At 44.0% G+C, this 14,051-nt stretch overlaps 1 protein-coding gene across 3 annotated transcripts; it reads left to right on the forward strand.

Annotated features, from left to right (window-relative positions):
• Positions 1–231: 231 nt before the first annotated feature.
• Positions 232–9,693, forward strand: PSMD10 (proteasome 26S subunit, non-ATPase 10). 3 transcript variants are annotated; one of them, XM_087972042.1, is made up of 7 exons: positions 232–399; positions 1,528–1,626; positions 2,305–2,451; positions 4,663–4,829; positions 7,196–7,356; positions 8,980–9,013; positions 9,342–9,693. In XM_087972042.1, the coding sequence occupies exons 1-5, from the start codon at positions 271–273 to the stop codon at positions 7,347–7,349; spliced, it is 696 nt and encodes a 231-aa protein (XP_087828168.1). In that variant the 5' UTR covers positions 232–270; the 3' UTR covers positions 7,350–7,356; positions 8,980–9,013; positions 9,342–9,693. The 3 variants fall into 3 exon arrangements, with proteins under 3 accessions (XP_087828168.1, XP_087828169.1, XP_026530418.1); XM_087972043.1 differs by having other exon boundaries at positions 7,196–7,332; positions 8,979–9,013; XM_026674633.2 differs by lacking the exons at positions 8,980–9,013; positions 9,342–9,693 and having other exon boundaries at positions 7,196–7,398.
• The last annotated feature ends 4,358 nt before the right edge of the window (positions 9,694–14,051 follow it).

The raw sequence follows: 14,051 nt of genomic DNA on the forward strand, positions 1-14,051 counted from the left end.
CGCCCTTCTCCTCGGCCCTCCCGCTCCGCGCACTCCAATTCCCATCAGCCCACCGAATGCTTCCCGCGGCGCCTGCGCGCGAGGGAAGCCCACGTTCGGGGAAGTGGGAGGAGCTGGACCGTGGTGGGGGGCGGGGACGCCGTGGTCTATTGGTCGCTCGTTTTGCGATTGCCCCTCTGGATTGGTAGAGAGGAGACTGTCGGCTCCACCCCCTTCTCGCGTCGTGGAATCTGCGCAGGCGCGCGGTGGGAAAAATCTTCAGTCTCCGGGATGGAGGGACAAGACGGCGGTGGTTCTGTGTCCAACGTGGAGCTCTGTAACTTGGCTTACGCGGGGCAGCTGGAGGAGCTCAAGGAGCGGCTGGTCGCCAACCGGAGCCTGGCAACACGCGCCGATCAGGTTGGCAAGCGGGAGAGAACATGGCCGGTCTTGATGGCCTTGACATCTCAAACCATGGTTTATTGGATCCTGGCTTGTCTAACAGATGAGCTTGTTTTGCACGGCTTAAATATGGCTTCCCAACCACAGACTTGGTCCAGTGCATTAAGCCCGGATCAGGCATTGTGGCTTAACAGGGTCTGGTTTGAGAGAGGTTTTGTATTGTGGCTTATTCAGCAAACCAGGTTTTTTTTTTTATCAATATGTACAAATAATAGAGTGGAGACCTTAATATTAAGGAATTAAGACCAAAACCTTTATTGTACCACATAACTTCGATGCAATCGGTAGTGTTTTGGTATATTAGATATCCAATTATGAATAAAAATGTCCAATTACACTCAATATTGGCATCCTAAATTGTAACCAATATTGCTAAAATACAGGTAGTCCTTGACTTACAACAGTTCATTTAGTGACTGTTCAAAATTACAACAGCACTGAAAACAGTGCCTTACCACTGTTTTTCACACAACCATTGGAGCATCCTCATGTCACATGATCAAGCTCAGATGCTTGGCAACTGACTCATATTTACGACAGCTGCTGCATCCCAGGGTCAGGTATGCACCTTTTGCGACCTTCTGCTAAGCAGAATCAATGGGGATGCCAAATTCACTTAACAACAGTGTTACTATATTTATTTATTTATTGAATTTATATTACATTTTACCCACCTCAGAAGGATGGAAGGCTGAGTCAACCTGGAGCTGCTCAGAATTGAACTGCTGGAATGAGTAGTGAGTTAGCCTGCACTACTGCATTCTAACCATTGCGCCAGCATGGCTCTTAAATACTTTTAAAAGAGCAGGAACTTCATTGTAATGTGTGGCTTTGAAAGGAGTGATCTGTAGAAGGAAAACTTCCTCAAGGCTAGGTGACTCCCAAATATAAGATTCAGCACCAGAATTCTCAATAAGGCCCATGCAATTTGGGGAATTCTGGGAACTGAAGTTCTCTTATTTGGAGGGGTTTTAAGTAGGAGAAGCTGTTTTGAAGGATGGCACCATCCTCTTCCCCTGCTGTATCCGTTGACTTCGTGTCTGTAAACAAAAAGATCGTTAACATAATCTTGTCTTCTCCATTCAGGACAACAGGACAGCTCTACATTGGGCCTGTTCAGCTGGTCATTCAGATATTGCTGACTTTTTGCTAAGTCTGGGAGTGCCTATTAATGACAAGGATGATGTAAGTATCACCATTTATCTATATTTTCTATTTACAAACTGTTGATGGGGCTGTGTACTTTTCTGCTGTCTTGTTCTCTGCTAGGAACTCTGTTGATGTAACCATTATTGGGGGTTGGAAAGTGTGCATTGCTGTGGTTCTGGATCTCTGTAGTTGTTGGGTTGTAAGTCCTCAACTTACAATTAACAATTGAGCCAAACGTTTGGGTTGCTGAGTGAAACATTTCTTCGGTGACTTTTGCAAGGAACAGGAGCTCGCTCCATAGTGCAGCGCTCGGGTCTCAAACCCAGGCTGTCAGATTTCCAACTGACAAGCTCAGTGTGTTTAACCACTGAACTGTTGCGTCCCCCTCTGCCCCTAAATAATTGAAATGTCTATGAGCCGCTTGATTTGCATTCTTACATTCCAGAAGGCAAGCAAGCAAAGGCCACCAGCCAGTGCCTGCTCCTCTAGCACCATCCCTGCAGAGAGGAAATTTGAACTCTGTTGTGATTATGTCTGTGGACATTCTCAGTCATCCAGGTCATGGTTGTCCCAAAGGTGCTGTTTCAGGAAGCAACTGGACCTCCTTGGTTTTCTTTGGAGACATTTCACTTCTCATCCCAGAAGCTTCTTCAGCTCTGACTGGGTGGTGGGGAATGGAAGGATTTATCCAGTCTTTTTTTTTTCTTTCTCCAGGCTGGCTGGACCCCTTTGCATATTGCCGCATCGGCTGGCCGGGATGAAATTGTGAAAGCTCTCCTTCAGAAAGGCGCTGAGGTGAACGCCGCCAATCAGAACGGCTGCACCCCGCTGCATTACGCCGCGTCGAAGAATAAGCAGGAGGTTAGATTTTTGAGGGATCCTTGGTGCTCTCGGAGCTTGGTTTGTCTTCTTGCAGACGATTCATGACCAAACTAGAAAATATCAGCAGTGCTAGGCTTTATAGTCTTTTCCAAGGGAAGCTGCATCAGTGCGTCCCAGGATAATGTTGCAGGATCCAATCGGAGTCAATCAGGTTTTGTCTTCCGAGCTTTTGGACCAGTGGCGGTATGCTACTGTTTCGGGCTGGTTCAGCCGAACTGGTAGTAAAAAAAAAAGCTTCCGACGATCAGCTAAGAGGAGAAAGAAGAAAAAAAAGCGCAGGATTGGCCCTCCCACCCGCCCCTGTGCTTTTCTTTCTCCTCAGATGATTGGCGCTGCAGGCCTCAACTGGTGTGTGGAAAGCTGTGCATGCGTGTTAGGTGCGCGTGCAATCACTGAAACGGTAGTGGAACAGGTAGGATCCCACTATTGTTTCAGACTCAGGCTGGAGCCCATCTTCAGGGAACTTCTCTCTAGCAGAGGCTGTTCTGTTTGAGGTATTCATGTGGTGCCTGTTGCATGTGGATTTTTAGATGTTGGTTGGGGTGTTGATGGCTGTCTATTAAATCGTTGGCTGTTGTTTCTTTGTACTGTCAATCCCTCACCATGTAAGTACTTGATAATCTGGGAGTAAACCAGCACTTCTGTTGACTGACAAGGGGGCCTGTTTCCCAGGTTTCGATCGCTTCCCTGGCTGTTTTTGTGCCTCCTCGTCCAACAAGCTTAGTAGCTGCAAAATTGAATGTATGTCCTTATTCATTGCACTGTGAGTACTACCAATGAGTACAAGGAGCTGAGAAGTCAGTCTTCGACTTACAACAGGCAGTTACAACAGGACCAAGAGACAGCAAAGTGTTCTGACCTAGGCTTCCCCCAAAAGCACTAAGCAGACTTTTTGTCCCAGCAAAACCCCTTTTATTAAATGAAGGTGAATTTCTGGCATTCACATTCAGCCAAAGTCTTTCCGGGGTGCACAGACCTTATCTAGCTTGGAGAGCTGCCAAGTAAATATTTCCAAACGCAGTGCTGACAAGGAAGGGCTCAGCACAGAGTCTCTGAGATGCACAGACAGATCTTCACACTGCTGCAACGAACGAACGGTTTCCTGCAAAAGCCCCCTCCCCTTTTGCTCCTCCTCTTTTAATCCCTATAGGAGGGGCCATTCACCATCCACCTGTGGCCTTACTCCCACGTTGACCGCATGCGCAGGCTGGGAACCAGCTCCAGCTACTCCCCTGCCTCACTGCTGTCCGACTCTGAAGGCAGCTGATAACTGCCAGCCTGCCCTGGCCCCATCTCTGCCTCTGATGCAGAGCCTTCTTCCGAGTCTTCTTCAGCCTTCAGGACTGGCCCGGATTCCTCCCCAACCTCCTCAGTGTTGTGGTTCGCCAGAAACTGATGCAGATGGCAGTGGAATCAGACAGTGAGGAAGAAAGGGGACCAATCAGGAAGTCTGGAGAGGACTCCGACGAGGGTCCTGTGTCCGATGCAGAGATTGGGCCAGAGACCATCTGGGAGTGGGGTGCTGCCTTTGGAGCCTCCAGAGTCTGGTAGCAGCGAGGCTGAGGAACAAAGGGAGGCTGTTCTCAGTGCACGCATGCGCAGAGCTGCTAGAAGGTGAGAGCAGCTGAAACAAAAGGGACAACTCGGGAGTAAGGCTGGAAGGTGATTGCCCCCCCCCCCATAAGGGATAAAAGTCAGACCTCAATGACAAAACCTTTGCAGGAAGCAAAGTAGTTTGATAGATTTTGAGTCCTTGAAGCTCTGTGTAACTTTGGTTGTTTTTTTTCCTTTTATTTAGGTTGGTTTCTTTTATAGTTAATTGGATACTTCTGTTTTTTGGCAGCATTCCACAAAACTGGAAGGTGTGTGCTTATCTTGGGGGACTGTTTAAGATTAGTTCTGGCAAACAATTCCCAGCAGTGCAGTAAAACAGGTTTTGCTTTTAAAACAAGTTTGTGATTAATTACGGTTGATGAAGCCTGGGTCAGAACACTCACTGTCTGACTCTGCTGCCAGCGCCATCAGCCGCCAGCCGGCCCCAACAAGTTCTCTCCTCGTCTGATCGTTCCCTTGTGATCTTGATCGTCTCTTCTCCTTGTATAGGTTAGATTTTGCATTGTGGCTTGGTTCTTTTTCCCTATGTCTCAAAAGCAAATGGTTCGCACCTCTTTTTTCTCCTCTCACCCACAGATTGCACTGATGCTGCTGGAGAACAAAGCTAATCCAGATGCAAAGGATCACTTAGCCTCCACCCCGTTACACAGAGCAGCCTCCAAAGGGAACCTGAAAATGATGCAGATCCTTCTGAAGCACAAAGCGTCAGTCAACTTACAGGACTCGGAAGGAAACACGCCTCTGTAAGGATGGGAGGCTCCCCTTTCATTTCTTTCAAGGCTCGGGCATTAACTCGGGGCAGGTTATCCAACCATAAGGTAGTCCCCAATTTACAGCCATCCGTTTAGTGACACTTCAACGTTACAGTGGCACTGAAAACAGTGGCTTATGACCGTTCTTCACACTTATGACCATTGCAACATCCCCCTCCGACGATCACATGATCATAATTCGGACATGTGACCAGATTTTGCAATCTTCCGTTGAGCCAATTCAACAGGGAAGCCAGATTCATTTAACAAACAAATGGCTAACTTAACCAACTGCAGTGATTCACTTCACATCTCTGGCAAGACAAGGTCATCAAATGGCAAAACTCACGTAGCAAATGTCCCGCTTAACAACTGAAATTTTGGGCTCAGTTGTGGTTGTAATTCAAGGACTACCTATACCAGTGGTGGCTAACCTTTTGGGGCTCCTGTGCCAAAAATTGTGCATGCTCTCATGCAAGCACCCAAGAAGGCAATGCATGCTCCCCCCACACTCCCTGCACGGTGCACGCGCGATCCCCGCCCCTGCCGCCCCCTTACCTGCACTGTGCCTACCAGCTGATGTTCTGCCCATTCAAGCCTTTTTCAACCTCCCAGAGGCTCGAGGAAAGCCTCTGCAGCCTTTGGAGGCCAGAAAACGGGCCCGTTTCATCACTTCCGGTATTTCCGGAAATACAGAAAGTGACGAAACTTCCCCTGAGCCTCTGGGAGGCCGAAAAAGGCCTCAAATGGGCCAGAAATCAGCTGGGAGGGGCGCGCATACGCAGTGCAGGTAAGTTTGCCTGGGGCTCGTGTGACTGCACAAATGGCTCTGCATCCACCTGTAGCACGCATGCCATAGGTTCGCCATTACGGACCTATATTGTAAACTTGCAGAACTAACCCAGGTCCACGGATCCGTTCCAGAAATTGTTAATTTGGTCCTGATTGGTTTAAGCATCTGAACAAATATATATATATACTAACTCTATTCACCCAAGCTGTATCTCTCTATTAATTGATTATATTAATTAAACAAATAGTTCCCAGCCTGCTTTGGGGAAACTGTGCTGGTCAGCAAAGTCAGCAAACCATGTTACTCGCTTAGCAGCTGCAGCAATGCATTTAACCACTGTGGCAAAAAAGGTCTTAAAATCGAGCAAAACTCACTTAACTCCTGTCTTGCTTAGCAGTGAAATTTTTTTTATGGTCATAAGTCAAGGACCACCTGTATTGTGGGAGACAGAGCCTCACAGAATTTTGACAGCAGAGTCTTAAGAATCTGTACCATCAGTCTGCTTACATGAGACAACCTTGCTTAATTAGCAAACTATTAAATCTGTTCTGATATATAGTCCTTACCTTTATACTTAACTAAATTTATACTTAACTAAATTTACCCAGATGGAACTAGATGTAGATTAAAACTAAATCCATAATTTGCACTGCAATCTGCTAAAGCTACTTAAATTGCTTCCAGCATTTGACCTGTTAGAATTCCACTAAGCTTCCTTTGATCTTAGATTAACGTGATGCCTGAACTGACACGTTAACCCTTAGATGTAATGCTAAAATGTTACGGCAGGTGTGGCTGTAATTCAGGTCTGCCTTTGAAGCAACAAAGACTAAATATTTAGGCCATTAGAGAATCAAACTGTAACTTTGGGAAAAATTCATTTTCTATGGGGTCAGTACATTTTTTTACATCATCTCAAGAGAGCACAATATCTATTCAAAAAATGTCCTAATTCTCCTTAGATGGTCAAATTAAGTTGCTTTATTTAATGTTTTTTGATAGTTTACCAATAAAGAACGAAGTCCTCACTTCAAATAGCAAAAAATATAGTTCCTCCTACCTGGAAAATACTATTCTTGAGCGTTGAATGCAATATCGCAGAGTCCCTCTGTGAGGAAGATGAGCAGTTTCTAATATGATCAATAAAATAAAATACAAAAAAATAAAATAGGTCATACAGAATCCAAAGTAGCTCTTTTGGCCAAACAAAACCAGCAGATATATTTGGTCGTATTTTTTATATGCCATCCAGAAGAGGGGTCTCCAACCTTGATAACTTAAGCCTGGTGGGCTTCCGCTCCCAGAATTCCCCAGCCAGCTTTGCTTCAAGCCCGCGAGGCTTTAAAGTTGCCAAGGTTGGAGAGACCCCCTGACCCAGAGTGACTTGATAGTGAGACAGGCAGCATATAAATTTAACCAATCAATTGGCAAGCCTTCAGCTTCTGCAGAACTCTTGCTCCGGCGTGGTTATAAAAGCTATGGGGGAAAAAAAAAAAGCGTGCAAAGAGGGGCTTTTGCTGAAACGGGGCCTGCAAAAGGAATTAATTCTTGGTTTTCTTGACAGACACTTGGCATGCGATGAAGAGCGGGTGGATGAAGCGAAGCTCCTGGTGGCCCACGGGGCCAGCCTCTACATTGAGAACAAAGAAGAAAAAACCCCTTTGAAGGTTGCAAAAGGAGGACTGGCATCCATCCTCAGAAGGCTGGTTGAGGGGTAGCTGCTCTGTGAGAGCACCCTAAATTCCATTCTCCACATTCATAACAGAGGTGTTTTTTGTTTTTTTTTTAAATCAATCCGAAGTGCTACAACTTGACCTTTTTTTAAAAAAATAAATTTTATTTTACACTTTTAAAAACAAATATATTATTTATTTTATTTTATTTTATTTATTTATTTTGTCAAGCGCTTACACTATAATAGAAATAAGAATAAACATAAGTTTAAATACCTGAAATAGGTACTAATAATTGGGGACAAATAGGACAGGGATGGTAGGCACGAATGTGCGCTTATGCATGCCCCTTACAGACTTCTTAGGAATGGGGTGAGGTCAGTAGAGGTTAGCGTGAGGGGAAAGGAGTGGGGGTTTGAGCAGGTGACAACAGAGTCAGGTAGTGAGTTCCAGACATGGACCACTCTGTTGCTGAAATCATACTTCCTGCAATCGAGTTTGGAGTGGTTTACCTTTAGTTTATATCTGTTGTGTGCTCTTGTGGTTAAAGCTGAAATATTCATTAACTGGTAAGACGTTGTAACATATGATTTTATGTACTATGCTTAAGTCTAATCTTAGCCGGTGTTGTTCAAGGTTGTCTAAGTCTAGAATCTCAAGTCTGGTGGTGTAGGGTATTCTGTTGCGAACAGAGGAGTGTAGTACTCTTTTGGTAAAATACTTCTGGACTCACTCAATTGTATTTATGTCTGATATACAGTGCGGATTCCAGACAGCCGAGCTGGTATTGGGCTAACAAATCATATATACAATTTTTGCAGTAGGTTGTGGCATCGACTTTTCCATATTCATTTACACACATGCATGCATGCATACATACATACACATCATTTACATTTTATATTTTACATTATCTTTTGTTCCTGTTATCTAACCAAACATACCATTTCTCCCAGACCGTATAGTATTCTTTTTCTTCCTTCTCCTGCAATTCCATTGTAAGTTTATTCATTTCTGCACAATCCATAATTTCTTTTATAATCACATTATCTGTGGGACTACTCTCTAATTTCCAAGTTTGGGGCATACGTTATTCTAGCTGCTGTCAATATATGTATCATTATATATTCAATGTCTTTCTTGTATTCACTTCTGATTATCCCTAATAAGAACATTTCAGGCTTAAGTTCTATTTTTAAACCTGTTATTTCTTGCAGCCAAATCCTTATTTTATTCCAAAATTTATTTGCTTCTTTCACATATGAAAGAAGGTGCCTGGTTTCTTTTTACATTTCCAACATACCGGGTTCAAATTTGGGTACATTTTGGCCAATCTCGCTGGTCCTAGGTGCCAACGATAGAACATTTTGTAGAGATTTTCTTTATATGGGGCTGCCATTGTTAATTTATAGTTTTTCATCCAAAGTTTTTCCCAATCTTCTAATTGTATGTTAAATCCGAAGATTTTCATCCAAGCAATCATCGTTTGTTTCACTGCCTCCTCTTCTCTTGAATTTTTATTGCATTGTGGCTGCTTTCTACTTTCCCATGTCTTCAGTGACCCTTCTCCAAAAGTCTCCTTGTGTTAACAAAACTTATTCATGTTTTTTGCCAAATTTTGTTGTCCTGCTGGAGAGCAGTTTCAAGATAACTCTTTCCGTCTGCTTTCACCTTGAAAAGAAATCTGATCCCTCGTCCTGCAAGAAGAGGTAAATAGAAGGAAGGCCGTTACCTGTAAAAGCGGTCCACGTATTCAAGAGTTCCCCAACCTTTCCGGCTTTGCAGCCCGGTGGGGGTGGGGTGAGGTCGGGGAAAGAGGGGATGGTTCCGCAGAGCAGCAGGGAAGCATGGGTGCAGCTCCATTTGTGCGAGAGGCAGACACACACGCCTGCCACTCGTGGACATGGAGCGCATGCGTGCTGCTCATGCGCCACTTCTGCGCCCCGGTTCTGAACGGCAAGGGTTGGGGACCCCTGCTTTATTCCATAAGCTCATTTTCTGTGTATTAAGTAAAAAGTCAAAATCTGTTGTTCACAGGTGACGGCTCAGAAATCGAGCAAGCCTGGCCAGAATTCAAGGCTGCAGAATCTCTTCCCCTCCAGAGGTGGCTGAACTACAATTCCCAGCAGCCAACTGCAAGCAGTAGAGGATTCTGGGATTGTACATCTGGAGGGCCACTGGTTGCAGCTGCTTCCCTGGATTATTATTTTTTTGCTGTAATATTTTTGGAATCTTTTTGCAAGTATCTTTGGCTTCAGCCTTTTACCTCCTGGATGCAGTAAGGTTGGAGCGGAGCATTATGGATAGAAAGCTGATAGATTTAAACTTAGTTCGGGAAAGCTGCAGGTAACACAAATTGTTCCTTGTGAATAAAAGCTAATGTAGTTGACATTGTGGAACTTCTTGGATTTACTTGTCGGGACCTTATGTGGCTAATTTCTGGTTTCAGCAAACTACTTATTAAAATAATTACTGTTCAAGATCATTTTTAAGTATTCTTGAAGCCTTAAAATATTAAACAATGTTTATTAATGATGGTGATGTTATCCATTCAGTTGTGTCTGACTGTTGATGATTCTATGAAGCACATCTTCTGATTTTGCACTACTTCTTTGAGTTTAAAGGTTGAATCATGGCAACTGGAACCAAACTTTGTTAATTTTTGTTAAACTAATTTTGCTCTGATTGATGAAGTTGCTTGAATGAGCAATGAATCAGATCAACAAAGTTTGGTCCAGTTGCCATGATTCAGACTTTAGTCACATTTGGCCTGGATGGTAGAGTCTTCATTGACCTACTACTTTGAGTTGTTTTATGCTCTGGCCAGTGTCAGCTTAATGGTATTCAGCCACCATGTTATTTGTTGACCTGTGCTAACTCTTTCAAGCGTAATTGCTTTCTCCAGTGAATTGCCCCACGTGACATGTCCAAAATAAGTGAGACACATCGCTAAATGTCTGTGGAGGTTCTCAGTCCTCCAGGTCATGGTTGTCCCAAAGGTGCTTTTTCAAGAGGCAACTAGACTTTTCAAGAGGCAACTAGACTTTGAAGACTTTTCGCTTCTCATCCAAGAAGCTTCTTCAGCTCTGACTGGATGGTGGGGAACAGAAGGATTTCTACTCCTTGCAGGCAGCTGGTCATTTGCAACCTTTTAGAGGGTCGTTCAAGCACTTGGAGGTTTATCTGTGTCCTCAATGACCCTCTAAAAGGATGCAAATAACCAGCTGTCTGCAAGGAGTATAAATCCTTCCATTCCCCACTATCCAGTCAGAGCTGAGGAAGCTTCTTGGATGAGAAGGGAAATGTCTTCAAAAAAAACACCAGAAAGTCCAGTTGCCTCTTGAAAAAGCACCTTTGGGACAACCAAGACTTGGATGACTGAGAAGCTCCATAGACATTAAGTCAGTGGTGGGCTGCTGCCTGGTTGGACTGGTTCAGTTGAACCGGTAGTTGTGATCACTAGCTGGGCCCGGCCACCCTCCCCTGTGCTATCCTTTCCATATATAACTAACTTTCTGGTTCGTTCCCCCACCCACATTGCCCAGGTGAGTTCTGCGCTATGCTTGCTGTACTCATCGGAGTTCCCCGAGTAGATTAGCTGCATTATAGCCCCCAAAGAGCGTGCGTACGCTCACCGCCAGCGAACCGGTTGTTAACGTAAATGCAGCCCACCTCTGCGTTACGAGACACAGTTTTATGATTGTGCCTTCCAGTGGCATGTCTGTTGCGTGTTCCAATACTTGCTTGACACCTTTGCAGTCCAAGGAATATGCAGGAACCTTCCCCTGCACCACAGCTCAAAAAAGAGTATTTTAAACTAGCATTTCTCAAACTTGACCACTTTTAAGATGTCGGCTCTCAAAATTGGGCAAGGGAATTCCGGGAGTTGAAGTCCATACACGCCAATGTGGAGAAACACTGGTTTAAACCAAACCTCTCAGTATTAAGGAGTTTCAAATACCACCAATGATTATGAACTCCCAGTTGTGATGTTGGTGTTTTTTCTACCCCAACTTCACTACTTTGTTGGTTTGAGGATATACAGGATTACCTATACACAGCAGGAAAGTTGAAGATAACGGAATGCTATAGCTATGTCCTAACAGATAATCAGAGTTGGAAGGGACCTTATAGGTCATCTAGTCCAACCCCCTGCCCAAGCGGGAAACCCTACACCATTTCTGACAAGTGGCAGTCCAATCTCTTTTTGAAAGCCTCCAGTGATGGCACTCCCACAACTTCCGAAGGCAACTTCTGTTCCATTGGTTGATTGTTCTCACTGTCAGAAAGTTTCTCCTTATTTCCAGGTTGAATCTCTCCTTGTTCAGTTTCCATCCATTATTCCTTGTCTGGCCTACAGATGCCTTGGAAAATAGCTTGACCCCTTCCTCCTCTCTGTGGCAGCCCCTCAAATATTGGAAGACCTCTATCATGTCTCCCCTGGTCCATCTCTTCACTAGACTAGCCAGGCCCAGTTCCTGCAAGCGTTCTTCATATGTTTTAGTCTCCAGTCCCCTCATCATCCTGGTTGCTCTTCTCTGTACTATTTCTAGAGTCTCAACATCTCTTTTATAGTGTGGTGACCAAAACTGGATGAAGTACTCTAGGTGTGGTCTTACTAAGGCTTTATAGAGTGGTATTGGTCCCTCCCTTGATCTTGATTGTATCCCTCTGTTAATGCAATTTAGGATTGCACTAGCTTTTATTAGTGCTGTTACAGAATCCATCATCATGTCCTTAAGTAACTTTTCAACTGTGTAACACATTCTTGTTATCAGAGAAACATAACAGAAGAGAATCTGGTAAACATTTTATTGTTCTTTGAAGTAACAAACGAATCGAGCCACTTCCCTGTTCTTCTACATTATAAAAGCTGCACCAGAGCTCTGTGGCTGAACTCCCGTGTTACTCTTTGTTTTTTTTAAAAAAACAAACAAACCCTGGGTTATCCAAAAGCAAGTTACAGAAAAAAAACAATTCTCTACTAATTGAGGCTGCTTCTATAAAGCTCATGAGGTTGTTGACAATGACTTCCTGGGGGGAAATTAGGATTAAGTGTGGTGGCTAAAGTATTCGAACAATGGGAAAAGATGACTGGGTGCATAGAGTGGTGCCTTTTAGCATTATTTGAAACTTTTTAAAGCAGCCTTCTCTTTTCTGCAGGTAGTCCTTAACTTGGGGGAAATTTCTTAAGTGAGTTTTGCCCCATTTTACGACCTTTCTTGCCACCTTTGTGAAACACTGAAGTTGTTTGATTAGTATCTGAATTTTGATCACGTGACCACAGGGATGCTGCAGCGGTCTTAAGTGTGAAAAATGGTCGATCACTTTTCAAATTTTGCCGCTGTAACTTTGAACTATCACTAAATGAACTGTTGTAAGTCAAGGTCTGCCTGTTTATGTAGGGCAGTTATGGCAAAGCCAAAGGTACATGAATGGTTGGCCAAATTAGCACCACGACTGAAGGTCCTCCATCCATGTTCATGAAGAAAAACTGCCGTTGTTAAGCAAGTGTCACAGTCACTAAGTGAACGCTGAGATCAAATCAACTCTGGTTTCCAGCAAAATATCATAAACCAGAGTCTTGTTCCCACAGGGCACTGCAACAGCCGTACAGGTGGTTACAGAATGCGCAAAGATGGTTACAGAATGCGCAAAATGTGATCATGGTCTTTGCTTGTCAGGAGGTCCAAATGGGATCACATGACCCATTTATGACACTGCAGCTGTCATAAATATGAACTAGTTGTCAAGCATCCCAATGCAGATCACGTGACCATGGGGAAGCTGAAATGGTCGTAGTGTGAACAATGATCCTAACTCACTTTTTTCAAATGCCTTTGTAACTTCCGTTACTAAGTGAACTGTTGTAACTTGAGGACTACTCATGCTGCTGCTTCCTTCCGGGGTAGGATCTCTGATTTAAAGTGTTGCAGGCAGGCACCCTGTCTGTCTCCCAAATATCTTTGTGGACTTGAATCCAAAGCACTCTTAATTGTGAGCAAGATAAGCAGCTCAGAGGGTATTAACTAATTCTTCTTAACTAACACTTGCAAGTTGGATATGCAAGATTCACACTTTATGCTAACTAAGTGATGGCATTCAATGTGTCTGCGGTTTGGTAAAGTAATAACCATTTTGGGGGGATTCGCACAACCATCTGGACTCTAAAGCATTTTCTGGGTTTGTGCCACTTGTTAGGATTAATTATGTGACTGGCCAGCTGGATTAAACCAGTACAACATTGCCAACCTAGTCACATTATGGGTTTGTAGATAGTCCTCGACTTACAACTGTAATTAAGCCTGCAGTTTTGGTGGTAAGTTGTGACAAGTTGTAAAGTGGATGACCATGCAATTGCACCCATTTTTAAAACTTGCACAGCAGCTGTTAAATGCAAACTGTTTGTCAAGGGCCCAAAATACAGTGACTGTCAACTAAAAAAAAAAACTTTGCTCTTTTTAGTTGTCAGCAGAAAGGCAGGAAGGAAAGCAATGCATTCCCTAAATGCTTCAGATAATCGCTTTGACGACCAAAGTTTCTGGTGCGCAGGATTATTACTGGAGAATATGATTGATGACTTGGCTATGGATGTGTCTCATTGGAGAACATACATCCAGGAGGTGGGGGGAAGACCAGGGTCAAAGGTGAAATGAATGATGTGTCAAGAGTCGGCTGCAACCAGGAAATGCCGACATGTCAGCTCCTAATAAATCAATATTTTTTACTCTTGAGAGATGCGGCTAG

This window comes from Notechis scutatus, chromosome 10 (assembly GCF_049901735.1).
Source record: "Notechis scutatus isolate UNSWTSFEM ecotype Mainland chromosome 10, rNotScu1.2, whole genome shotgun sequence".
Taxonomy (NCBI): domain Eukaryota; kingdom Metazoa; phylum Chordata; class Lepidosauria; order Squamata; family Elapidae; genus Notechis; species Notechis scutatus.

Excerpts from the sequence above, each read along its gene's own strand:
- PSMD10 (XM_087972042.1), top strand. The coding sequence starts at position 271 with ATGGAGGGACAAGACGGCGGTGGTTCTGTGTCCAACGTGGAGCTCTGT. Across the intron at positions 400-1,527 it reads TGGCAACACGCGCCGATCAG|GACAACAGGACAGCTCTACA; the intron begins GTTGGCAAGCGG and ends TTCTCCATTCAG. Across the intron at positions 4,830-7,195 it reads TCGGAAGGAAACACGCCTCT|ACACTTGGCATGCGATGAAG; the intron begins GTAAGGATGGGA and ends TTTTCTTGACAG.